Here is a 25,430-nt window from a genome sequence, read left to right as displayed (position 1 = left end):
GAGTGTCATAAGAGGCCCATCACACCTGCAGGAGTAGGATGGGGCACAGAGTCCCCCACAGCGGGTCAGGGGGGCACATCACACCCACAGTCAGGGCTCATGGCCCTGGGGGCCACAGGCCAGACCCCGTGTGTGGAAGCAGCGGGGGCGGACCCAGTCCCGGTGTCTCGGGCCGATGGGTGGATGTGCCCGAGCAGGGCGCGGCCAACACTCCCCGCACGACCGCCCCGGACAATGCGGCACTGGGAGCTCTGTCGGGTCACGTGAGGGAGGAGCGGTGCGGGGCCCTGCACGTGATGCGGGCGGGCTGCGCGCTGTCGCTTCCGCTCGCACAGCTGACGGGCTCGTGCCGCCCGCACCATGTCCGCTCCCTGCCGCCCGCACAGCCCGCCCGCAGGTGAGGCCGCCCGGGTTCGAGCCTCCCTCCCGCTCGCTGCCGGCGGTGCCTCTCGGGGCCGAGCTGCTTCGCTCCCCGGCGGCTGCAGCAGCGCCCGCCCCGTCCCTCGGCTCAGCGGGCCGGGCTTGGCACGGCTCGGACTGGCGCCCGGGGTGGGAGTCCCGTGCGGCCCCGAAGGGACGGGGGAGGTTGGCCGAGCCCGGCTTTGCTGCGTCCTCCCCGGGCAGCAGGAACTGGGCTTGAGTGAGCGGGCGGCGGCCGGGAGCTCCCTGCGGGGAAAGCTGCTGGGCTCCTCCTGCTTGGAGCTCCTTCTGGCCCCTGGGGGAGACGAGGCCCTTTCTAGTTCCCCTCCTTTTGCGGGGCTGCTAGGGAGAGCATGCACTGGTACTGCCCGGGCAGGGTTCCCAGTGCGCTGGGGGCTCATCCCTTCCCCTGTCCCCAGCAGTTCAGCCGCAGCTCAGTGTGTGTGTGTGTCGTTTTTCGCAGGGCCAGGCACAGTTGGAACGGCTTGGGTCCATTCTGAAAGTTGGGAGAATTTCTCATCTTCCATCATAGTTTCTACAGTGGAGTAGAGAAGTTGTCCCCACTGCTCCTCTGTCGTGCTGCAGGGTTGCCGTTCTCTTGGTTTGCAATGTCCTCTGCCTCCCAGTTTCCATGTCAGGTTTATTGTCAATGATTTTGAGTACCTGGTAGGCGTTTGCCTTAGCTCTGCATGTTCCACTGCTGGGAAGTATCTGCAGGTGTGGTTGTTTTACCAAGGGATCTATAATAGTTCTCCTTAACCTTCCCAGAAGCCTGGGTGTTTTATGTTTTGGTCCAGTGGCTTTTAGCACTCAGACTCCTGGTGGCCAGGCTGTGTGTCTCCTCCTGATTGTTGTGGGAGAGGGCTGGGGGCTTCAACTATTCAACCCCTTCCCCAACTTCAAGGCTTTTGTGTTCTATTTTTTTTTTTCTGGTGGAGGAGGACCACCCTTTGGATTGTACTTGCTCCAGTGCTTGTGGTAACAGAACTTTTTCTCAAGCAGCAGCTAAGCAATAATATCGTTCTCATAACTTCCTCTGCTGCCCAAGGGTTCTGAATAGTAGAACTGGCCCTCTTCAAAATCTTGTTACGATTGCTTGGGAAAACTCTGAGCTGTGGTGGTGGTGGAGCTGCCTTCCAACGTGGCTTCAGTCTGGAAATCTTTATTCACAAACCTAAGTAGGACCAGGCCATTGAGCTGTTATCCCCCTCCTAGTGCACATGCTGAGGTGACACTGCAGTTATACCCGTTTCCCATGCCAGGACGATACAGAAAGTTCCTCTGACAAGGGACCATATCACAGAACAAAACACACATGCACTTGGACCTTTGGGGGAAACAATAGCCTGATCCTACAGGGTATCTTACTCCTTGGTTCTAGAGCTGCAATGAACTGGTGTCTCATGAAATGCTGTGTGGCCTGGTCGAACTGTAATGAAGATGTTACCTTGCTTAACCATGAGATCTTCCTGCTATAATCCGAATGCCTCCCATCCTTGTTTGTTACATTCCTGTCTAAATCTAGGCTATAGGCTCCTCAGGGCAGGACCCTGTGTTGTTTGTAGCTCTATAAAGCACCTAACAATTGTCTAGGTGGCGTTCTTCTGAGTCCTATGAGGACATGAAATCATCTGGCCAAACCCTAGGGAGTTGGTATCTAGGTCATTGCTGAGGCCACTGCCAGGTAGTAAATAGACCACCTTTCTGATGAGAAATCCATTTGGCCTGTTGATCGTCTTGTCTGACTCATCTGAGGAGCCAAAGTGGCTGGATCCATGAGGCTCCTGTCAGAGGGCACACCAGATAGATCAAGGGGGAAGAAGTCATTTTTGTTGGACGTACAGATGGTGAAGGGTTCAGTTGTAAGGATTATTGAGCCTGGGGGTTTAGGCTGCTTGAGAAACACCTGGACCCCCACCTCTAAGGCTATGGAAGGGAGGGTGTCTTGCCCTCCCCCTCCAACCACCCACTATTCAGATCTTTGTTTAGTGCAGTTAAGTTAGGCTGAGGTGACAAACCACTTTGCTGGAGCCTGAGAGCGGGAAGGGAGGCTGGTGAATAGAGCAGGCTGGCTAAACCTGGCCATGATCTGAAATCCCTCCTAGGGTTTGGGGCAGGTGAGTGGCTCTGGAGCATCTCTTATATCAGTGAGGTGAAGACCATGGTGACTTACATTTATATTCCTGTCTCTTCTACCTCCTGCCACTCTCCCCCTCCCAGAGACACAGAGGCTGCTGACCCCTGTGAATAGCTATGGGTCTCAAGACGGGGGGGCCGGGCCGGGCGTGGGCTCCGCCTCCCTCCTGCCTGAGGAGGAAGACTTGCGCAGGCGCCTCAAGTACTTCTTCATGAGCCCATGTGACAAGTTCCGCGCCAAAGGCCGCAAACCCTTCAAGCTGGTGCTGCAGATCATCAAGATCATCATTGTCACCATCCAGGTGTGTGGGGGCTGGCTGGGGGGGCATGGAGAGGAAAAGCACTGTACTCTGGCCTACGGCAACCTGCAGCCCATGACATTCGGGTTCCATTGTTCAGGGTAACTCTAGTCTCCTGTGATATATCAGGCAGCCTAGGGGACTGCTTTCTCTTGGGTAGTAATGCTAGGCTGGGGCACTCAGGCAGGCTCTGTGTGCAGGCTGAGCCTGCTGAAAGGAAAATCAGTACTTTGAAACCACGTGGTCTGTAGTCAGGCACATGATGAGAACATGAGGAAATGGCCTGACTATCTGACTGAAAACGAGCTTGGGACACTAGCCAATGGGCAGCATATTCAGCAGAGCGGGATCTACCGTGTAAGTGTGTGCTCCGCACGACCCCTCTGTTAGTGCACTGAATGCACAGAGCTCCATCAGTGCAGCATGAAGGCTGCCTCTTTAGGCTTGTGCTCGGTCGGTCTTGCAAAAATGGAAGGGGCCCAACTGGCTCAGTTCAGGTTTTATAAAAACACAAAATCAGTAGAAATATCTCCTCCTCAAACTGTCATCCTCCAGTGGCACTTGCAACTTAGCCATACCATTGCAGCCCTGTGCTAGCACATGAGAGGCTGGACACACAAATTAACATGAGCCCTGTCAGAGGAAGTCTTGCTCTTCTGCAAAATGTTTTTGATAAACTGGTGAGCTGGTCTCTTCATTTTGCAAGTGGAGAGCAATGCAAAAGGGAGAACTATCATGCGAGTAAATTGGATTTAGTAAATTAGAATAATTAAGCAAAGATGGTGGTAATAATACGGGGAAGGTAACTTTTTGTAATTATTTTAAACCCGAGTTTCTCCTAAAAAGGAATTCTCAAACTGTTGTTATTGCATGCCCCCTTCCAGATCTGGCAGCTGCCCTTCTCATCATTGATACTTCTTCTTAACACTACCTGTCTTTAGCCACCTGTCCATATTTCACTTATAGTGTGATGTGTACAACCAAAAAAATAACCCTGACTAAGTTCTGAGCTCAGTTAGATTGGATAGTTGCTAGGCAACTAAATCTACGCTGTACAGTCATTGGAGGTGAGGGCTCTGTATGTCAGCGTTTCTGTATATCTGTGTTCTCACTGGAACATCGTGAAGTAAATTAACTACTGTATTTTATAGAACAATTTCCCACAGTTTTAAAGCTTTGTCTGAGTAGCCTATTATGAAAATGCAATAAATGAAATCCACTGTTACACACTTTCTCCTGTGTTCCCCTTGAGATGGCTCGTGTACCCGCAAGGGTACGCATACCACATTTGGATCTCCTGCTTTAAAATTGTCAGAGAGGTTAATGAGGACACACTGCACATCTAATGCTCTGACCAGCATTTGCAAATGAGATGGGCTTGATCCTACTTTCCCATTGATTTTGAGTTCTGGGTGCTCTAGATATGTAACAAAAAGGGCAACAAAAATCATTAGAGGTTTGGAACAGCTTCCATATGAGGAGAGGTTAATGAGCCTGGGACTTTTCAACTTGGAAAAGAGATGATGAAGGAGGAGAATATGGTAAATGTCTATAAAATCCTGACAGGTGTGGAGAAAGGAAATAAGGAAGTGTTATTTACTCCTTCTCATAACACAAGAACTAGGGGGTCACCAAATGAAATTACTAGGCAGCAGGTTTATAACCAAAAAAAGGAAGTATTTCTTCACACAACGTACAGTCGCCTTGTACAGTTCTTTGCTAGAAGATCTTGTGAAAGCCAAGACTATAACAGGGTTAAAAAAGAACTAGATAAATTCATGGGAGATAGGTCCATCAATGGCTGTTAGTCAGGATGAGCAGGGACGGTGTCCCTAGCTCTTTGCCAGAAGCTGGGAATGGGTGACAGGGGATGGATCACTTGATGATTACCTGTTCTGCTCATTCCCTCTGAAGCACCTGGCACTGGCCACAGTTGGAAGACAAGATACTGGGCTAGAGGGACCTCTGGTCTGACCCAGTATGGCTGTTCTTATGTAAGATTGGGACATATGTGCAGTTTGACATGATTGATGTTGCTATTGGAACCTCTGCGTGTGCATTTTCTGCCTTGTGTTTGAATTGCACAATATAGTTGTGCAATTCAATAGGCTTGAAACTACACCAGGCTCTTGATAAACACAGGGACTTGGCTGCCCCCTGGGTAACTCCTCTGGATGCAGAGGTGATGTGATTAAAAACCACCCTCAACTGTTCTATTCTGCACTCATCTAAATGTTGGAATTGCTTCTAAAGCTGCTGTTCAAATCCCTTCCCAAGCTTGTCCATCAGTAGCTCTTGCTGAGGGTGAGCTGTGTGAATTATTCATTAGGATGATCTCATCTGATACCTAGGCCAGAGAATCTTCACCCAGTGAGTTCTGCATCTAGCTTGTTCAGTGGGAGCATATCTCTGTATTAATGTGTGAACGTCAAGGGGAAAATCCAAAGCACTTAAGAGCAGGGAGAAGAACAGTTGGTGGAAGGTGAATAATGTTCACATAGCTGTTGGCCAAGCAACTTGTGAAAACCCTCAAGTCTGGGAAGGCCTTCTGCAAGCGGCTCATCTACTGATGTGAAATGCTGGAGTCTAGATCTGAGCTGAGACTGAAACTTCCCTCCTCAAATCCACTGACAGAGGGAGCTTTAAATACCGCAATTGTGGCATCACCTCAGCTGCTACAATATCTTCTTCTGGGGCCTCCCAGGATCTCATCTTCTCCCTTCCCTCCAGCGTATCCAAATGTAGCAGCAAAGGTCATCTTCCTCTCCTGTCTCCTTCTGTTTCCAGGCCCCTCACTGGTCTTGTTTGGTTCAAGGTTGTTTACTCCCATTCTGCCTATGTATCTCCTTGCATCTGTTTCCCATCTAGGCTATCACTACCATTTCCCTTGTCATTTCTCCTCCTTTCAGCAGCTAACAGGCAGTTCGAATGAGTGGGAAGCTTTCCTTGGACAGTGGCACCAGGGAGGGTGTGAAAGGAGGGTTGGGACTCCAGATTTGGATAAGGGATGCAGCTCCCCTTTAACTCCCTGTGTGGGTGGGAGTGACTGTTCATGCTCCCTCTTGCACCTCTAAGAACTGTTCTAGGCTTGGTCTGGACTTAAAACTTGTACCAGCATAGCTGCCTCAGTCAGGTGTGTGAAAAAAACACCTCCCTCAGCCACAGACCAGTGCTCACAAATCCCTCAGTGTAGACATAGCAATGCTTACAGAAGGCGGCTTTTCTTGGGTAGCTAATATTCAGAGAATTGGCGTTCCTGTACCAGTAGAAAGACTCCTGTGGATGTACGCTGTGTTTATGCTAAGGGGCTATGCTGGCACAGCTATGACAGCATGGGCTCTGTAGTGTACACGCAGCACTAGTTAATCACTAGTTTCTCATTCTGGCATTCTGTAAAAAGCAAACTGTGTTCTCTGAAGCCATCAGATCTGGCTGACTTCCTCCCCCACATCTGCTGAGTACAGGAAACCCATTTGTCACTTGGGCAAAGCTGCACTTTTATCTTTAAAAATATCACCAGCTGGTAAGATTTCATCGATAGCGGTAATGAATAAAGACAGTTCGTAAAGACACACTTAAAAGAAAGCAATAGCTGGAGTAAAATCCCTGTCAAGAGGAAGGCCTTACCTCACTGAGTAGCTGCCTGATTTAGGGTAGGGAATTTGACCCATCAAAAAGTAATTGGTCAGTTGACCTGTCAGGCACTGGTCAAATATTCTAAAACTCTAACGTATTGTAACACTTTTTTTTGTTTTTTTTGGTTAGTAAGCCTTTATGGTCTCCAGTAGGCTCAGCCTTCAATACTTATGCCTAATTACAAAAAGTAAGTTACTTTAGCTATTTTAACTCAGAAAAATGCAAATTATGATGAAGTTTTAAAACATGAAAGTATGGCACCATGGTGCAATCAGAAGGGTAGGGTGGGCTGCCACCTGTTCTTGCTGGAATATTTGACAGTATTTGACTGTGGTCAAACATGTTGCCAAGCCTAGTCTCATTCTAATCTAAGATCCAAAGTATTACCTAACCAGACTGGATGAACAGGCAGCACGGTGGCATAACATTTCATGTTGATAAATGCAAAACATGTTGAAGGAAAAATCTGAACTCCTTCACCTGGTGGGTGTAAATTAGCTGCCCCCAGGAAAGGGACTTGAATGTCATTGTAGACAGTGTAGTTCTGCTCACTGTGCAGCTGCAGTCAGAAAAGCAAATAATGCATAAAGAGTAGGATAGTGAATAGTCAGAGAATATTCTAATGCCTTTATCCAGTAGGTGGTGCAGCCTCATCTGGATGCTGTGCGGTGCTGAGAACCTCATAACAGATAGGATACTGAAGCAGGGCCGCCCAGAGGGGGGGGCAAGAGGGGCAATTTGCCCCAGGCTCCGCAGGGGCCCCCACGAGAGTTTTTTGGGGCCCCTGGAGTGGGGTCCTACACTCGCTTTGGGGGCCCCGGAAAATTCTTGCGGGGCCGGGCCCCAGAGCTTCTTCCACTCCCGGTCTTCGCCGGCGGGGGGATCCTTCCACGCCGGGGCGGAAGGACCCCCCGCAAGCAAATTACCGCTGAAGCAGGACCTGCTGCTGAACTGCAACCTGGTCTTCAGTGGTAATTCGGCAGCTGGGGGCCCTTCCGTTCAGGACCCGCTGCCGAAGTGCCCCGAAGACCCGCAGCGGGGGCCCCCCCCCACCGAATTACCACCGAAGAATGGGCTGCACTTCGGCGTCGGGTCCCACTTCGGTGGTAATTCGCCGGCGGGCGGCCCCCGCTGCGGGTCTTTGGGGCACTTTGGCGGCGGATCCCGGAACGGAAGGGCCCCCCACTGCCGAACAGGGCCGGCTCTAGATATTTCGCTGCGCGGGGGGCGCCCTGCCGCTTGCCGGTCCCGCGGCTCCAGTGGACCTCCCGCAGGCGTGGCTGCGGAGGGTCCGCTGGTCCCGCTGCTCTGGTGGACCTCCCGCAGGCACGCCTGCGGATGCTCCACCGGAGCCGCGGGGCCAGCGGACCCTCTGCAGGCACGCCTGCGGGAGGTCCACCGGAGCCACCTGCCGCCGACAGCCCCAGGCCCCCGGAATCCTCTGGGCGGCCCTGTACTGAAGAACTAGAGGGGGTTCAGAGAAGAGTATTGAGAATGATTGATGGCCTGGAAAGTTCTCCTATGAAGAGAGACTGAAAAGACTGGGCTTGTTGCCTAAAGTAATGACTGAGGGAAAAGATATATCCTCTTTTCAGCTTTGAGTTTCCCACCTGTCAATTTGGGATCAGACTGTGGAGCTCTGTACCACAGTTCTGCCTTGAGTCGTTGAAGCCAAGAACTCAGCAAGATTTGAAAAGAGATTGGACGTTTATACAGCTAATGATAATATCCAGAGTTGTAATTGATAACAAGTGTTGTGGAAGGGGATATTGAACCCTCTGCTTCAGGTCTTTAGGCAATCTGCAGCTACCAGTGACACGTGTGAGCCCTAGGTGGGGACCGATATCCCTCATCTGCTACTGCAGGATTCTCACCCACTCCTCTGCAGCATCTGGTGCTTGTCAAGATGCATCTTGGTTCTAATCCAGTCTGTCCGTCCTGTGTTCCAGTCAGAGTAGCTCTAGTTAGACAAGGGGAAATGTGACGTCTTTGACATTTAATAATGATATATGTTCTTATTTCTCCTTATTCCCGCTTTTCCAGTAATTGATGGAGGTTAGCTGTGTTGAAGCAGAAGGCGTAGTGTGGAGGGGAGTATGGCTTTCTCCTTAAAGATGACTCCAACTTAATTCCTAAAACTATCAATGACAAGGAAGCTTATTGCAGAGATTGGGGCCATCACCGTGCTCTGAGACCCCAATAGCCTAATATAACACCACTTACGACTGCTGTCGCAAACCGTATGTCCTCTGTGGAATTGTACTGTTCAGTGGAAGCTCGTAGAGTGCTCTGCTGTTGCCAGAGATGATTGTCGGTCATTGCTTCTCTCCTCCAGCTCTTAATGTTCTAGCCAAAGAGGTAGTTCTAGTGATTCTAGAAACCAGCTTCTGGGTCAGGTTGACTGAGATGAGATTGTAACACTCAAAAGGCTGATGTAGCTGTGTAATAGAGGCTGTGTGAGTGAGTGAAGCTTGTGTTTCTATAGAATGACACACTCCAATGGTAAACTGTTGCTAGGGGCAGCGTTCTCAGCTGGTTTCATCCTCTTCTGCAGCTCATCCTCTTTGGGCTCAGCAATCAGATGGTGGTGACATTCAAGGAGGAGAACACCATTGCTTTCAAACACCTGTTTCTGAAGGACTATGTGGATGGGTCGGAGGACACATATGCTGTCTATACGCAGAGGGACCTCTATGATCACATGTTCTATGCCGTGGAGAAGGTGAGAGGAGCGCACTGGGGTCCTAGGAGACCTAGGTGGGCTGGGCAGGAAGCCATTGGTAGACCCCTGTGTGGGAGTATCCACATCTGATCCACATATAAATCCACAAGATTTGTATCCACATCTGATCTGCAAACATGGTATGCGGATATCTGTGGATACAAAGCGGCTATCTGCAGATTTTCAGGGCATTAGCCTTTGGGTTGAGCAGAGTGAGGGAGGAGTGGTGTGGGCTCAGACAGAGGGCTCTCCATGGCTCATAGCAGAGCATTGCTGACATGGGGGCTTTGGGGCAGGGTAGTAAAGTCTCCTCCTTCCCCAGTACCTGGCCATTCCTAACGAGACGATCGGGCGCTACGCCTACGTGCATGGGGAGTGCAGCGGGAACCAGTCGGCCCTCATGTTGTGCCAGCAGTACTATCGCAAAGGGCAGATCGACCCTGCCAATGACACTTTCAACATCGACCCCAAGATCATCACAGGTAAGTAGCCCCAGGCTGCACGGTGCTTCTGGGTCCCTGGAGTGCTGTCAGGCTCCCTGATGGATCTCTCTGCTGGGCCCCATGGGCTGGTGCTTACTACTGCCCACTCAGCTGTGTGCTCACCCTGGCCTTGTGAGTATCGGGTGGTGCCCAAGCTGCATGACAGCTGAAGAGGTGGCAACAGGCATTGACTGGCTGGCAGAGTTGAGGGCTTAGTTGGGTAAGGTGGCAATGCCCTGCAAAGTGTGGGCTTGCTGTCTGTGCCCCTGTCTCTACCTAGGCTTTTGTCCTGCACCTCTCCATGGGGTCCCCACACACCTTGGTGGGGAAAAAGTGAGTGCCAGTGGCTTATAGCCCTAGTGGTGCCTGGGAAGGGAAGTGCACCCAAGGCCTTGCTCAGGCTCAATCCAAGGTGGTGGGTGAGCTCTCTTTTGGCAGGTGAGTTCCTGGAGCCTTGCTGTGGCCTCTGTGGGGGCGGGGAGGGGGGTGCGTTTGCTGGGAGTGCCTTAGGCAGGCATTGCCTGTTGCACCCAGCCTGTGATGGCTGCCCATGGCGTAGTGGGACAGATGCCATGCTAAAGTGCTCTGTAAACATGTGAGGGGTGGATTGGCTTAGACTAGCTCAGGGGTAGGCAACCTATGGCACATGTGCTGAAGGCGACATGCTAGCTGATTTTCGGTGGCGCTCACGCTTCTCGAGTCCTGGCCACCAGTCCGGGGGGCTCTGCATTTTAATTTAATTTTAAATGAAGCTTCTTAAACATTTAAAAAACCTTATTTACTTTACATACAACAATAGTTTAGTTCTATATTATAGACTTATAGAAAGAGACCTTCTAAAAACATTAAAATGTATTACTGGCACGCGAAACCTTAAATTAGAGCGAATAAATGAAGACTTGGCACAGCACTTCTGAAAGGTTGTTGACCCCTGGACTAGCTCCTACATCTTGTTTGAAAAGCAGGCTTAGGTCCTTGTTCTCTGCTCCTTTCTGGCTCAATCCTGGGGACAGGCTGGTCCCTGATGGTGGCAAATGGTGCTATTGTGTGTGGGGGGGCGTGGTGGGGGGGGCTTTCCTTGCTGCTGGGAGGGGACAGTAGGCCCTGTTTGGGTGCTGGCTAGGCTGCGTCTCTGAGGACAGCCTCCCCTCCCTCTGCAGACTGCCTGGGTGTGGACCCCATAGAAAGGATGCCTTGGCCCCTGCAGTCCCACCCCAGCTACCGGAACTTCACCCTCAAGTTTCACAAGTAAGTGCCTTATCTCTCCCGGCATGTTGTGCGTGAGGTGGGGTCTTTTCTATTACCAAGGGCAGTGCACGGCTAACTGCTGAAAACAGGAGATGCAGTCAAAGCTAGGATCACTGGCAGTGTTACCTGGGGGAGGTGTCTCTAGAAGCAGTTTGGCTGGGACAGTGTGGAGGTTGAAGAGTATTGGCTCTTGCACTTGCTATGGGGTGTAGGCTGGGATTCCCGGTGTGGCTGGGAGGAAGTCCTTGTTTATTGCTCCAAACCAAAAGGGGCAAACAAGTTGCTGAGCACGGGAAGGGGGCTAGACTTGTTGCTGGGATACTATTAGGGAGCCGAAAGGGGTGAAACTGAGCAGTGGCTGGGTCTGATGCTGGTGGAGGGGAGACCTTGTTAGTTCCCTGGCAGCATTACCCAGGAGGCAGTTCATGCAGCATCATGTGTGGCTTCAGCTCTTCGAAGTTTCCTGCTGCGATGATTCCAAATCTAGGGCCTTTGTAGGAGAAACAGCCTCCTTCATGAAAAGGGTTGCTGGACAGAGATGAATCAACTTCCTCAGCCAGAGGGGGAGAGTCACTTGCTTGAGCTCAGTTCAAGTATATACAGGTCTGACTTGCTTCTGTGGGCCCTGCTAAGCTGGCACCATCTCCCACCACAGCGTCACTCAGTTCCTGTCACAGATCTGTGCAGTGTGCTGCACAGATGCCTAGTGAGGCACAGCCCCCACCCCCAAAAGCCTTATCTGAGTAGACAAGACAAACACAGGATAAGAGGGGAACAGGCATGGGGAGGGAATTGACTCTCCCAAGGTCACCAAGCAGGCCAGTGGCAGAGTCCCAGGCCGGTGCTCTATTGGCTGGACCACACTTCATGCAGAATTATTACTAAGGGCTTGTCTACACTAACTGGGGGTTCGATGCACAGAGGTTGATGCGTCAGTGGTCGATTTAGCAAATCTAGTGAAGACCCACTAAATTGACTGCCCGTGGACTCCTGTACTCCACCTGAACAGCAAGCACAAGGGGAGTCGATGGGAGAGCGTCTCCAGTCGACATAGCATAGTGTGGACCCCGCGGTAAGTAGATCTAAGTTTGTCGACTTCAGTTATGTTATTCACATAGCTGAAGTTGTGTAACTTGCATTGATTTTCCCCGTAGTGTAGACAAGGCCTGATGAGTGTAAGAGGCAGAAGCCCTGCAGCTGAGGGGTGAAACCGTAGGGTGCAGCAGGGACAATCTTCATATTTCTTAGTGGGGCAACCTGGGCCTGAGAGTGATGGAGAGTGAGTGAGGGACTGAAAGTGGCTAGGCTCTGTGGCAGGGTAAAGGCATGGCCGGGGGGGTAAGAACTTAGGTGGGCTGGCTGGCAGGATCGAGTTGGTGGGCGGGGGAGAGGGAACACTGGTGGGCTGGCTGGCTGGGTCGAGTTGGTGGGTAAGTGGGTGTGAGCGGGGGAGACGTGGGTGGGCTGGTTGTTGGCACTGGGTGCTGATGGGGAGACATGTGCTGGCCCACTGGCTGATGGTAAGTTGGTGGGAAGGGAGACAGGTGTGGGGGCTGGCAGAGCCAAGTTAGTGTGTGTGTGTTGGGGGGATGACAGGTGTGGGGGCTGGCTGGCAGGGCTGAGTTTGGGGGATACTGGGGGGCAGGCTGACTGGCAGAGCAGAAGCCTTAGTTGAGCAGAACAGTTCAGTATCCTAAAAGCTTCTGATCTTGTTCAGTGGCTCCTAGGGACTCCTGCATATGAGCAGGGTGCTCAGCTGGGCTCTGAAATGCTGAATCAGCTATTCTCATTGTTCCTGTGCCCTGGATCCGTCTTTCCCCTTCCCCTTCCTCTTGTGTGGGCTCTGGGGCCTGTTTCAGCCTGTGCTAGCACAGTGGCATTGTTGCTGCATTGTCTACCAGAACTTCTGCTTCCTGAGTGGTTACTCAGCATGCTGCTAAATCTGGGGACTCAGCAGCTGAGAGACCACAGCTGCCAGGATCTGGCCAAGCTCTGGAAGACCATGTGATAGAGACCTAGGAGGTCTGTGGTGTTGAGGATGTGTGCGGTGACCACTGTATAATGTGAGTGAGCGCAGGGTTGGGGAAGATACCACCAGCTTGAGCTGAAAGACGTACGTCCTAGTTGTAGCAGGACCAGTCTGAAGGTGATGGCTCCCTGTTGAATTGAACTATGGGTTGCGGGGTGAGGGGGAATGCTTCCCACACACTAACAAGCAGGAGGTGGTGTTGGTGGGGGGAGGTGGCTCAGAAGGTGCCCACCAGTTAGGCCCATGGCATTATTTTTAAAGGTACAGCTGTGCTGCAGCGGGGAGGTGTGGCACGTGCGCTACTCAATTTAACACAATAAAAACAGCAGCGTGGCCACTGTGGCCTGGGTGGCGGCTCAGGCTAGCTGCATGAGTCGTACCTAGGATCTTAGCTGCGGTTGTACTAGGATGATTAGCCTCAGCCACGGTGGTCACACTGTCATTTTTAGGCACTAGCACAAGCAGAACTAGTGCACATGCATCTACTGAGGCGGAAATAATACCTCCCAGCTGCAGTGTAAAGACGTTACCTTGGTTTCTGTTTCGGCTGTGTTATCTAGTGGTTGGAATGGAGCAGTGACTCAGAATTCTGGGTTCTGCTCCTGGCTCTGCCACTGCCCCCTTGAGTTCAGCTAAGTTGCTGTTTCCCCATCTGTAAAATGGACAAACACCTGCTTCTTATGGGAGGAGGGCCTGTGTAACTTTGGCTGAAAGGAGTTGTGTGGTGCTGAGTTTCTAGCTGTGAAGAGCCGTTCCCTTTTGGAGCAATGGAATGGAACGTACCACTTAGAAGCCATCCTGTTAGTCTGATCGCTGTCTCCTGCAGGCTCATTAATGTCACCATCCAGTTTAAACTGAAGGCCATCAACATCCAGACGATCATTAACAATGAGATCCCTGACTGCTACACCTTCACCATTACTGTGAGTAACCCCGGCCCAGCTCTGAGCCAGGGCTGCAGAAGGCCTGCCTGCACCAGAGAAATACATAGCCAGGACTCCCCCAGGGCTGCAGCTGCCTGAGGGAAGCATGAGCATTAGAGATGGACAAGCTGTTAGCCTGTACTACCTTCTTCCTGGGAGACCACCCCACAGCCTGGTTGCTCTTGCTGTCAGCGGGCGCTTGCTCTTGAGCAAAGGAGTGGTCAGGCTGAATTCCTCCAAGCAACGTGCAGGTAGCTCCTTGGGCTGTGTCCCTGGGGAGATGAGCAGCCATGACATAGGAGGAGGGAGCCAGGGAGGAGGCCAAGGTTTCTGGCTGTGGTGCAGTTCTAGTGGGAGTCTCAGGTGGAAAGCCACTGTGAAAATTGCCCTTGCTCCACAGTGCCACCTGCTGACTCAAGTGACGGAAAAGTCTGCTGCCGCTCATTCTTTTTAGCCCTGCAGAACCAGCTCAGGAGCTGGATTCCAACTGGCTTGTGAGCCAAGAACTCTTCCCAGAGAGCCAGCGGGAGCCCAGTTGGGCTCCCTGAGCCTGCGGGGCTGCCAGATGCACTCTCTCTGCATGGCTGCTAGCTGAGCAGGTTCTCCGTCAGAGGGTCAGCGTGAGACCCAGCTGTGCTGCTGGCACATGCTGCCCTGCAGAGCAGGACTGCAGTAAGGGAGAGTGAGAGTCCTGCGGTGGGAGCAGGACTGGTGAGGACTATCCAGCCAGAGAGGTTCCTGGCCATCCCATCCCCTCTTTGCTGTGCAGTAGCAGTCTTCCTCTTCCTTCACCAGATCACGTTTGACAACAAGGCTCACAGTGGCCGGGTGAAGATCAGCCTGGACAACAAAGCTGACATTAAAGAGTGCAAGGACCCCAGCATCTATGGCCGAGGTAGGGGATGGGAAGGGCAGACAGAATTGAGGGCAGTCTTCCTCTCCCCCCACCCCTGCTAACCGGAAGGGCCATTGGTGTGGCTGTGCTAGCGCTGCTGTGAACCATTAAGGCCTGTCCATTCTAGACATTCCCTTTCACATCAAATGTGACCTCGCCTCTGGGCTATGCCTTCCTCAGCTAGATCTCTGCCGGGGGATGATTTGGGCAGGTGGAGGGATCTGTTCAGCAGTGTTGGAGTGATCTCTAGGTGATGTGACTCAGGGCAGGTGTCCATGGCAGACCGTGCACTGCTCCTGTGATTGGAGCAGACATGCTTACTCCTTACTTCCACATAACTAAAGTCCTGGCTTCAGGATGGGCACTGGGTATCACCCCTGCTGTCTAGCAGGCTGATGGTGGTGGCTGCTCTCTGCTGGGCGTTCTAGGCTGGTGTGGCATGTGGGCTCTGGGCACTGCAGGCAAAGTTCTCAGACCCTTGAGCGCTCAGCTCTTGTGGAGGAGCCTGTCTCCTTATCTGCTTCTCCTGTACTGGGGCTCTCCCACACTGTACTCTGGGCTCCGCTTGGCCGCCCTGGTGTTACCTTGCTGAGGAGATCCACTGCCTCTTCCAGGAGACAACACCTTCCGCATCTTCTTCGACGTGGCTGTGATCTTTGTTTGTGTGCTGTCCTTCATCCTGTGTGCCCGCTCCATCATCCGGGGCTTGATACTGCAGCATGTGAGTACTGGCCTAGCCTGCTGGGCTGAGTGCAATTGGGCACAAACATCGGACTCTGACAGCACACCCCTTGCACTCCTGCAGCCTCTCAGGAACAATGGGTCTCCACTTGGGTGTAAGGCTGTGCTTGCTGCAGCGATCCCCTTTGAGGATTGGTCTCTCTGGCAGGAGGGAGGGTTCCCAGGGCATTTCCTATGAATCTCTTGGGGCACACAACTAATGAATAAGGCTGAGGGCCATGGGCATCTCTGGGGAGGGAATGGCTCAGCTGTCAGAGCCTGGAACTCGCTGTCCCCAGCTGAGTTGCCCTGGAGGTGAGCAGAGCATCAGACCAGTGAAGTGAGAGAAACATGGTGATCTGACCTGGTCAAAAGGGCAAATGTGAATTTTATTTTGAGCCAGATGAAAATCTCACTCTCCTGGAGCACTGGGCAGAGCTGGGAGTTTTGCTTTGTCTATTTCTCCCTCTGCAAGGGTGAGGATTCTGGGAGATGGGGGCCCTGCTGCTCCCACTGAGGCCTTCTCTGCCCGGCAGCCATGTTCTAACACAAACATCCCCAAGGGACTCTTGGGAGTTCACCTCAGTCCCCTGCCTGTGGAGCTTTGTCCCTGCTGTGGGTTCGTCACTGCTCTTCATTCTGCTTGCAGGAGTTGGGCCATTTCTTTCAGAGACGTTACAACCAGGACGTCTGCCTGTCAGACCGCATGGAGTTTGTGAATGGCTGGTATATCCTGCTGGTGGTGAGTGATGTCCTGACAGTGTCCGGGACCATCATGAAGATTGGAATTGAGTCAAAGGTGAGGGGATGGACAGGTATCCATTCCTGTGTGCTCTCTTCCCCATGGGGCCGTGCCAGGGAACCCTCTCAGAGAATCTCTCTGGCAAAACATCTCCTCTCCACCCTGGGAATGCTGCCAGGGCAGGGGCACTGGCAGGGTGTGCAGGGCCACTGGAAGGCCACACCTTTGATCCCAGCGGGTGGCTGCTCTTCTCTTGTTGCTGGGGTGCTGGGATTCCGCCTTGCCCCTACCTGATAGGGTTAGGGGCAAAGACCCTGCTCAGCCAGGCCAGAGGAGGAGAGGAAGGTGCTGGTCCTCTGGGAATGCACCATTTGCCCCCTGCTAGAGTTGTTAATAGCTGCAGTCTGAGGGGATTTGCACCGAGGAACTAGAGGAACCAGAGCCCTAGCGGCCCCAGGGCACTCAATGGGAGTGGGTCACAAAACAGACAGGCAGCCAATAGTCTTGCTGACAAGTGACTTTGGCTGTGGGGCTGGCAGCTTGCTGGGCATGGCGATCCCAGCCTAGGTGCAGATGTGGGCACTGCTAAACCGCCTGCCTTGGGGTCATGTTCCCTCCTAACTCAGAGCTTTTTGTAAGATCAGTGCGGTAATCATGTGGCTCTGTAGCCTCCTGAAGAACTTGAGGCACCATTAGCCTGGTCTGTTCCCAGCAGGGAGAGAGGGACAGGGAAGGACCGACTCTGAGACTGGGTGGCTCAATAGCTGCATATGGGTGCCGGATTGCTGCTGTCCGCATACTCTGGAGTGAGGGAATGGAGTGTTGTCATGGTCTGCGCAGATCCATACTGGGCCCTGAGTGACGATCCCCCTCCTCTGTACAGGCCCTCCCTGCCACAGACCGTAAAAATCAGGCGTAGGGGACCCAAGGCACTAGGTCCTCATGGCAGGTCTTTGTCTAGTTTAAAAGGGCCCGAGTGGCTTCCTCCCTTCCCTTGGGAAACCATGCCAGGTACTTAGCCAACCCTGTCCTGATCCTGAGCCCAACTTGTCCTGGCCCTTGGCCCATCCCAAAAGGGACCCCTGCCTGGGTTAGGACTGACAGACTGTGCTGTTGTCGTGGAGCCAGGCTTGGGAGTCATCAGTCTCCTCCTCTCCCTTCTGATTGGTCCTGTTGCTTTTTGCTGACCTGCCTTCCCCTCGCTGCCTCCTGAGAGCACAAGGTGTCATGCCTGGCAGTGCTGGAGCGGCCCGGTGAGGGACTGTCACCTCCCTACTCCAGATGCTGTGAGGCCTTTACTGATGCAGCCCTTGTCCAATCCATCATGTTCCAAATGCATAATGGGATGCGTGCTGCCCTCAGCGTCTTGTATTGCTGCTTCTCGGGCTCCCCTGTCCACCTGCCGGAAGCTGTCAGCTGGGTTCTGCTCCCCTGGCTGTAATGGATTCATAGATTCCAAGGGCAAAAGGGACCATTGTGATCATGTGGTCTGGCACAGGCCAGAGAACTTCCCCAGAGCAGAGCTCTTAGAAAAACATCCAATCTTGAATTAAAAATTGTCAGTGATGGAGAAACCACCACAACCCTTGGTGGAATGGTTGTGAGTGATGGGTAGTCTGGGACACTAAGCTCCTAAGCTCATGTTAATGATGGGAGGCACATTTGCTGTGAGGTCACCTGATGTGTCTGTGTCTGTCTGCAGAACTTTGCCAGCTATGACGTGTGCAGCATCCTTCTGGGCACCTCCACTCTCCTGGTCTGGGTCGGGGTCATCCGCTACCTCAGCTTCTTCCAGAAATACAATGTGAGTGATGCCTGCATGCAGATGCACACAGCATGTAGGGAGAGAGCTCTGTCCCAGTGAGTGGCAACACTGCCCGAAGTGCTATATTCTGCTCGAAGTGAAGGCCTAGGCAGACTTTGCCCCCTCAACCCTGACCTACAGCATGCCACTGCATCTCCCTACCCCTGGCTCTTCTCTCTCAGCTCTGCCGATGCCCCTCAATCCTGACTTGCAGCCATGCCCCTGTGATTCCAGTTGGCGTGCACCCTTCCCCCAGCTCTGCCAGTACCCCTCAGTGCTGACTTGCAACCCCCTGCTATTCCAGCCCTTCTCTCTCAGCAAACAAAAATGGAGCAATTCAGTGGAAACCTGTTGTGCTAGCTAATGCTCTGTCCACTCCACATAAGTGCTTCGAAAGGATGGGACTTCCAGTGCTCCGAGAATCATTTTGCAGCCTGATCGTTCGCCCTGATACTCTGCTTCATTGCCCTGTGATATCATGCCATTGCACCTGGTCCTCTTCCTGGGCCACCTAAAAACCCCTCCTCCCCTGGGTTGACATGTCCCTCCTATTTCTAGGAGCAGCCTCTGCCACAGCAGCCACTAGGGTCTCGCCAGCTATGCACACTCAGCTCCCTGAATCTTTCCTCTGGAGGATTGCTGCTGGCCTGGGGACAGGACTCGGTCCCAGGTGCTGTTTCTGCAGGAAAGTTTCTAGCAAGACATATGCCTCCCTGCTCTATGACTTGATGCCGTTGCACGTTCAGCACAGAGTAGCTGTGGCCTTGCTGGCTGCCATGCAACGCTGCAGGCCTCTGTTGCATCTGCTGCCTCCTCTCCCAGACCTTTGTGCAATTATTATTGCTCCCATCTGATCTCTGTGTGGTGACTGATCCCATCATCCCTTGGGGATACCCAGCTCCATCATGGTGTCCCCTTTGGCGTTGCCTGCTGATGCTGGGTGCCCTGGTGGAGAGTCCCTGCACTATTAGTGTTTCACAATCGCATCTGTCTCCTCCAGATTCTCATAGTGACCATGAGGGTCGCCCTCCCCAACGTGATCCGCTTCTGCTGCTGTGTTGCTGTCATTTACCTGGGCTACTGCTTCTGCGGGTGGATCGTACTGGGCCCATACCATGTCAAGGTACCACGGGACACTGTACCGTGTCAGAGTTGGTTGGGGAGACCAGGTCTGCAGCTGGGAGTGATGGGGGCACTGTACCAACTGGGGGGAGTCAGACTGTAGCTAGGAGCATGGGGGGACTGTACCATGTTGTGGTCCAGGGAGGGACTAGGTCTGGCTAGGGGCATTGGGGAGGGGACTGTACCATGTTGGCAGGGGGGAGGGGCAGGTCTGGGTGGCTAGTAGCATAAGAGGAGCAGGTCAGTGTGTCTAGGGGCATTGAGGAGGGGACTGTATCATGTTGGGGGGGCAGGTCTGTGTGGTACAGGGCACTGGAGTCATGCCTTTGCTTGGGTGGAATTCCAAGTCCCTAGCCCAAGCCAGAGATCCCAGAGCCTTGGAGTCTCCTGCTGTGCGGGTGGTAGGTCTCCCCTGTAAAATGGCAATAACCCTCCAAGCACTGCCCTGCATTAGGGGAGAACACAGCCACTCCTGATCCTCATCCCAGTCCCTTCAGTGGGGGGAGATCCATAAGGAACCTCCCAGTAGAAACAAAATGCAGGAGACACCACAGCCCTTCCTCCAACCCAGATGGCATCGGCCTCTCCTTGCGCCGTGGGTACCAGCAGCGAGGAATTGCCCTCTCTGTCCCATTGCACTGTTTAGTGCAGCACAGGGTCTGGAGCAGGTGAGGCTACTACAGCAGAACCTCTGGCCCATGGCTTGGCTTGGCTCTGCCAGAGTCTCTGCTCCTGGTCAGGCAGCACCAAGCAGCGGATGCTGAGAGAGGCATGAGGCAAGCAGGAAATGGGAGCCCTCGGGGGCCTGCTCCTGTTCCTACTCTGCTGGGGGATGTTGGCTAGTCCCTTCCCCTTTCTGCATCCATTTGGGAAAGGGGGCTAATGGCTGGATAGAGCTTAGGGCCCTTTGCTATGAAGGGGGATGATCTGTGTTGGTGGTAGCTCTGCTGCCACTGAGCCTAGATGGTCACACAGCACTGCTCCAGCTCCTCATGTGGCTTTGCTCCAGGGTTTGCCTGGCCATACCTGAACTCAGGGGCTTGGCTCTTTCTGCCCTATGTACAGTTCCGCACCCTCTCCATGGTGTCCGAATGCCTCTTCTCCCTCATCAACGGGGATGATATGTTCGTGACCTTTGCTGAGATGCAGCAGAACAGCTACCTGGTGTGGCTCTTCAGCCAGCTCTACCTCTATACCTTCATCAGCCTCTTCATCTACATGGTGCTCAGCCTCTTTATTGCACTCATCACCGGCTCCTATGAGACCATCAAGGTCAGTCTGGGGAGTGCTGCCTTCCGTGGGCTGCAGGCTTGTCAGGGCCCGAGAGCCATGTCCAGCCTGCATGAAATGGACCTTGTCTCAGGTTCCCTCAGCCACCTCCATCTTTGGGTGAAGCACAGCATATTGTGACGCGACACCCTTCCAGCAGGGAGTATTGTGAACTCCTTGGGCTGCTCTTTAAGAATGGTGCCAACAGTGGGCTTAGTTACCCAATGACAGGCGCGTGAGGTAGGACACATCCACTCCCCCTGACCTGGCTGCAGCTGGCAGTCATCGCCTGGAGACATGGTTTGGAGACAGCTTTCCTTGAGACCATAAACACTTGTGTGCCTGAGCCAGCCTGTTCCCAGTACAACCCATGGGCTCCACCAATTTAAATTCGAAATGGCACCACCTCTGGTTCCTCTGGCCCTAGCACGTGTGGCAGTGCTGCCAGTGCCCTGTTGCTGCCAGCCCTCTGAGGGCTATGGGGAAGCGGAGTGAGGGCCCTGGAGCCTGCCATCATGGTTACTGAGTTGGGAAGTCCTCTCTGGGGAGGCTTTGGCTTATCTTCAGTTCTGTGGAACTTTTCCTTCTAGGCCTGGACAGAGCTGTCCCTAGGGTACAGCAAATAGGTGTGACTGCCACAGGCCCCATGCGTTGGGGGGCCCCTGTGCTCCATACGTGCTGACCCTGGGGGTGCTCAGCACTCACTGGCAGCTAAGCTCTCCCTTCCCCTCCCACCTGCTGGTGGCTCTGCTGATCTTTCCTCCCCCTCCCTCCCAGAGCCTCCTTTCCGCTTCCAACAGCTGTTTCGCTGTGTCCCGGCCCCCTTTGGGAGGGAAGGGGAGAAGTGGGGGCTGGGTGCACTTGAGGGAAGGGCGGGAAGAAGTGGGGTGGAATGGGGTTTGAGGGAAGGGGTGGAATGGGGGTGGGGGGCTGATTTTGTCCTTGGCCTTGCACCCTCACAGGACCGCCCTGGGCCTGGAACATGAGCAGCGTGGGCAGCACAGGGCAAGCTTTCCCTAGGCTGCACCAGGACATGGCAGGGCTGCCTGTGAGGTGAGGGGATTGTTTCTGGCCCATCAGATCCTTGGCCTCTGCTAAGATGATCAGGGTCTCTGCTACGCCATGCTCAAGACTCCAGCGTGCTCACACAGGCCCTGACCAGCCATTAGTGCCCTGGATTGGCTCCCCCTCCCAGTGTCCCCAAGAGCTCGCTTGCTGCTGAGAGGAGGTAGGAGCCTCTGGGGGGAGGTTATCAGTCCAGGTTTGGTGGGCAGGCAGCCTGACTCCTCTCTGTCCATTTCTGCAGCACCAATGTGAGGGTGATGTGCCCATCACACAGCTCCATATGTATATTGCCGAATGCAAAGACAGCCCAGGGTCTGGCAAGTTCCGCCGTGAGAGCAGCTCCTCCTGCTCGGTTTTCTGCTGCTGCGAGCGGTATGTATGCAGGGCGGGAGCCAATATGCTCCCAGGGCTGGACCCAGCAGGATGGGCTGAACCACTCTGCTCTAACCCCATTCCAATAACTCTCTAGGGTCAGAGTTGGGGGTGGCTGTTAGGAGGGGGGTGTGGGTGTGGGAGGGGGGGATGGTCCCCATGTACTAAGCAGATAAGTGAACTGCACGTTGTACCCTGGTCAGTAGAAAGGGCTTTAGAACACGCTTATAGATTAAACAGTAGTAAGTTACCAGGACCGGCTAGTGTTCTCCCAAGAGTTCTGAAGGAACTCAAATGTGAAATTCAATTCAGTGTTACTAACGGTGGTATGTAATCCATCACTGAAACAAGCCTCTGTTTGAGATGACTGGAAGATAGCTAATGTAACGCTGATTTCTAAAAAAAAGTTTACTGGCCAGGATCACTTCTGGAGCTTAACTTCAGCACTGGGCAAGTTGGTAGAAACCATGGTAAAGAACAGAATTATCTGACACACAGAGAAATGTGATGTGTTGAAGGAGCCAACATGGCATTTGTAAATAGTGAGGCATGACTATGAGGGGTCAGCAAGCATGTGAATAAGGGCAAGCCAGTGGATAGTGACTTTCTGAACATCCAAGGTCCTACCAATGGCTCTTAAGGGACTAAGTTGCTATGGGAAAACTGGTAGGCGACCTCACAGATCAGTCACTGGTTAGATGATAGGAAGCCAAGTGTGGGAATAAATGGTCAGTTTTCAAAATGGAGAGAGTTAAACAACAGGGTCCCCCAAGGATCTGTACTGGAACCTGTGGTATTCAACATATTCATTAAAGATCTGGAAAAGACATTGAATAGTGAAGTGGCAAAGTTTGCAGATGATACAACATTATTCAAGATAGATAAATCCAAAGCAATAGGCTGGAAAAAATAATCCCAACTACATCTATATAATGATGGGTTCTAAATTAGTTACCACTCAAGAAACTTCAGCTCAATGCACAGCAGCAGGCAAAAGTGCTAACAATGTTAGGAATTATTAGGAAAGGAATAGAAAATAAGATCGAAGATGATACCATCCACTATATAAATCCAAGATGTGCCCACACCTTGAATACTGTGTCCAGTTCTGGTCGCCCTATCTGAAAAAGGGTACAGTGGAACTGGAAAAGGTTCAGAGAAGGGCAACAGAGATGATGAAGACTATGGAATGGCTTGCATGCAAGGAGAGTCTGAAAAGATTAGGGCTATGCAGCTTATAAAAGATGATTAAGGGGAGATAGGATAAGGATCTGTAAAACCACGAATGGTGTGGAAAAAGTGAAGAGAAGTATAGCAAGGGACTGTGGGTTGGGACTGAGGAGCACTGGCAGAGATGGGATAGCAGGGGGCAGTGGGTCAGGAGTGAGAGGCACTGGCAGGGCTGGGATAGCTGGGGGCTGTAAGTCAGAACTTGGGGGGGGGGGACCAGGGAGCCTGTAATCTTAACAAATGTATTAGTCCTTTGCTTTCATGAGCTCCATGTCAAACAACTGGCAGGAGCATACTTAGAGCCTAGAATGGGAGGCAGCTCTTGAGTCCTTCCCCAGGACTTAGGATGGAGAGGGACATCTGGACAGATTGTTCTGTCTGGGTATAAAAGATCCTCCTCAAACATCAGGCTAAACAGCAGCCAGGTCAGTAACTAGCAACCTGCTGAAGAACCTCCTGGCCCAGCCATTTCTCTGCAGCAGGCATCACTGCATGGGGAAGTCATCAGCGCAACATGTTATGCAGATCAGCTCCTGCTTGAGCTGTGCAGCAGGCAACAGGCTGGTGGGAGGTACATGATGCTTCCAGATGTTGCAACTGTTTATGGTGCAGTCAGTCCTCGTGCAGCTCTGAGCTCCGCTGTGCTGCATGGCAGCCTCACGGCCAGCTCTGCCCTGGGGCTGGATTCCGTCTGCCGTCAGCATGCCCGCTGGTGCGTGTGCCAGAGGCCAGCCTCTGGCTGGGGCTGTGCTGCTCACACAGTGTCCTCTGCTCACCCTGCAGGGCTCCACTGCAGGACAACACACTGGTGGTGAATTGACAACGCAGCTGCGGGAGAGCCTGATCTGTGTACCTATGCGGGAGAGCGCTGTCTGCTGTACTGCTGGGGAACTGAGCCTGTACATGGAACTGCCTGGAGGGGACTGGTCATGGGGACAGTCCCAGCCCTGTGACCGCACCCACTGGCAGCTGCCTCCCTGGCTGGACTCCAAGGACTGGTAGCAGGAGTGGGGCTGTGTGGCCCCCAAGCAGAGACATGGGTGAGCTCTGTCCACCAAGATGAACCCTGGATCTGCTGAGTCAGCCCTTAGCTATAGCACCAGCTGGGCTCTGCTCCGTGTGTGCTGGCCACGTGGGCTGGAACCTTGGGCCACAGCTTTTATGTAGCACATTTTTTATTTACCTTCTGGCTTTTACCAGGCTGTGTGATCCGGTAGGGGAGAGGAAAAGGGCTGAGGACCCCCCCTTTGTCACCGCCTTGGGTTGGGGGAGGGAGGGGAAATGGCGTGGCTCTTCACATGGAGCCATGCAAAAATGGAACCTGAATGAGATGAGCACTGCAGTGATGCCAGCACTCCTGTCCCGTGGCAGTGCCATCCCTGAGCAGAACCCTCCCTTGTCCCTTGCAGCCCGGGGCCCAGCAGAGACTGCTGAGTTTATGTAGCGGAAGGAGCTCCCCTGATGGAGCCCTTCCTCCCTTAGGCAGGGGAAGCCCAGCTTTGCAGTGGGCTAGGAGAGTTCGGGAAAGATACTGCTCTCCAGACCTTGTTGTTGCTCTTGAGGACCCTCCCCACCCCCGTTGGGAACTGGTGCCATCCGAGGGGCTGTGTTCTGGGTTCTCTGTCATTCTGCATCTTGCTTTTTCCAGTCCCCGCTCTCTTCTGACTGCTGGCCTGTCTGCTGCAGAGAGACCCTACTGAGGGCATCACTAAGTTGCACTGTGCTGGGTGCTGTCGGCAGCCTGGACACTTGATAGGCTGGGTTTAGTTTTGAAGGTGTTTCTAAAATGTTTTCAAGCTGCCTCTTCCCCCCGGCCCCCAAATGCCATGCCTGGGGGGAAGGTGGGGAGGAGAGAACTGGGCCCTTCCTGCTGCCTCAGGATGTTTAAAAAAGCCTTTTGGGCCTTTATTTTTTGTCTACATTTGTTAACTTTAGAAACAGTCTGCTCTCCCCTGTTCTTACTGGAGGTCTCCTTGGAGGAACAGAGAGTTGGGAGGGAGGTATGGCTTCTGCCTGCTGATGAGGGAGGGCATGCTGGGCTGGGGCCTTGCACAGACCTCTTCCACCTTGAGTGTCTGGCAAAGCCTTGGCCTGGTCTACACTGGGTGGGGGGATCGATCTAAGATATGCAACTTCAGCTATGAGAATAGTGTAGCTGAAGTAGACGTATCTTAGATCGACTTAGAATCACTTACTTCACATCCTTGCGGTGCGGGATTGACAGCTGCTGCTCCCCCGTCGACTCCGTTTCCACCTCTCGCCCTGGTGGAGTTCTAGAGTCGACAGGGAGTGCGTTTGATCCCTGATGGATCGATC

At 53.1% G+C, this 25,430-nt stretch overlaps 1 protein-coding gene across 1 annotated transcript; it reads left to right on the top strand.

Annotated features, from left to right (window-relative positions):
- The first annotated feature begins 302 nt into the window (after nt 1-302).
- On the top strand, nt 303-25,022 carry MCOLN1 (mucolipin TRP cation channel 1). The gene is made up of 14 exons (XM_050925881.1): nt 303-397; nt 2,641-2,858; nt 9,046-9,213; nt 9,536-9,695; nt 10,856-10,943; nt 13,799-13,895; nt 14,691-14,790; nt 15,405-15,511; nt 16,160-16,309; nt 17,955-18,056; nt 19,057-19,179; nt 20,244-20,450; nt 21,754-21,884; nt 23,898-25,022. Exons 1-14 carry the CDS (start codon nt 361-363, stop codon nt 23,932-23,934), a joined length of 1,725 nt encoding a protein of 574 aa, XP_050781838.1. The 5' UTR covers nt 303-360; the 3' UTR covers nt 23,935-25,022.
- Nucleotides 25,023-25,430: the final 408 nt, after the last annotated feature.

This window comes from Gopherus flavomarginatus, chromosome 16 (genome assembly GCF_025201925.1).
Source record: "Gopherus flavomarginatus isolate rGopFla2 chromosome 16, rGopFla2.mat.asm, whole genome shotgun sequence".
In the NCBI taxonomy this organism is placed as follows: domain Eukaryota; kingdom Metazoa; phylum Chordata; order Testudines; family Testudinidae; genus Gopherus; species Gopherus flavomarginatus.
This window is presented reverse-complemented; position numbering and strand designations above follow the sequence as displayed.

Excerpts from the sequence above, each read along its gene's own strand:
- MCOLN1 (XM_050925881.1), top strand. The coding sequence starts at position 361 with ATGTCCGCTCCCTGCCGCCCGCACAGCCCGCCCGCAG. Across the intron at positions 19,180-20,243 it reads TGGGCCCATACCATGTCAAG|TTCCGCACCCTCTCCATGGT; the intron begins GTACCACGGGAC and ends CCCTATGTACAG. Across the intron at positions 20,451-21,753 it reads GCTCCTATGAGACCATCAAG|CACCAATGTGAGGGTGATGT; the intron begins GTCAGTCTGGGG and ends CCATTTCTGCAG.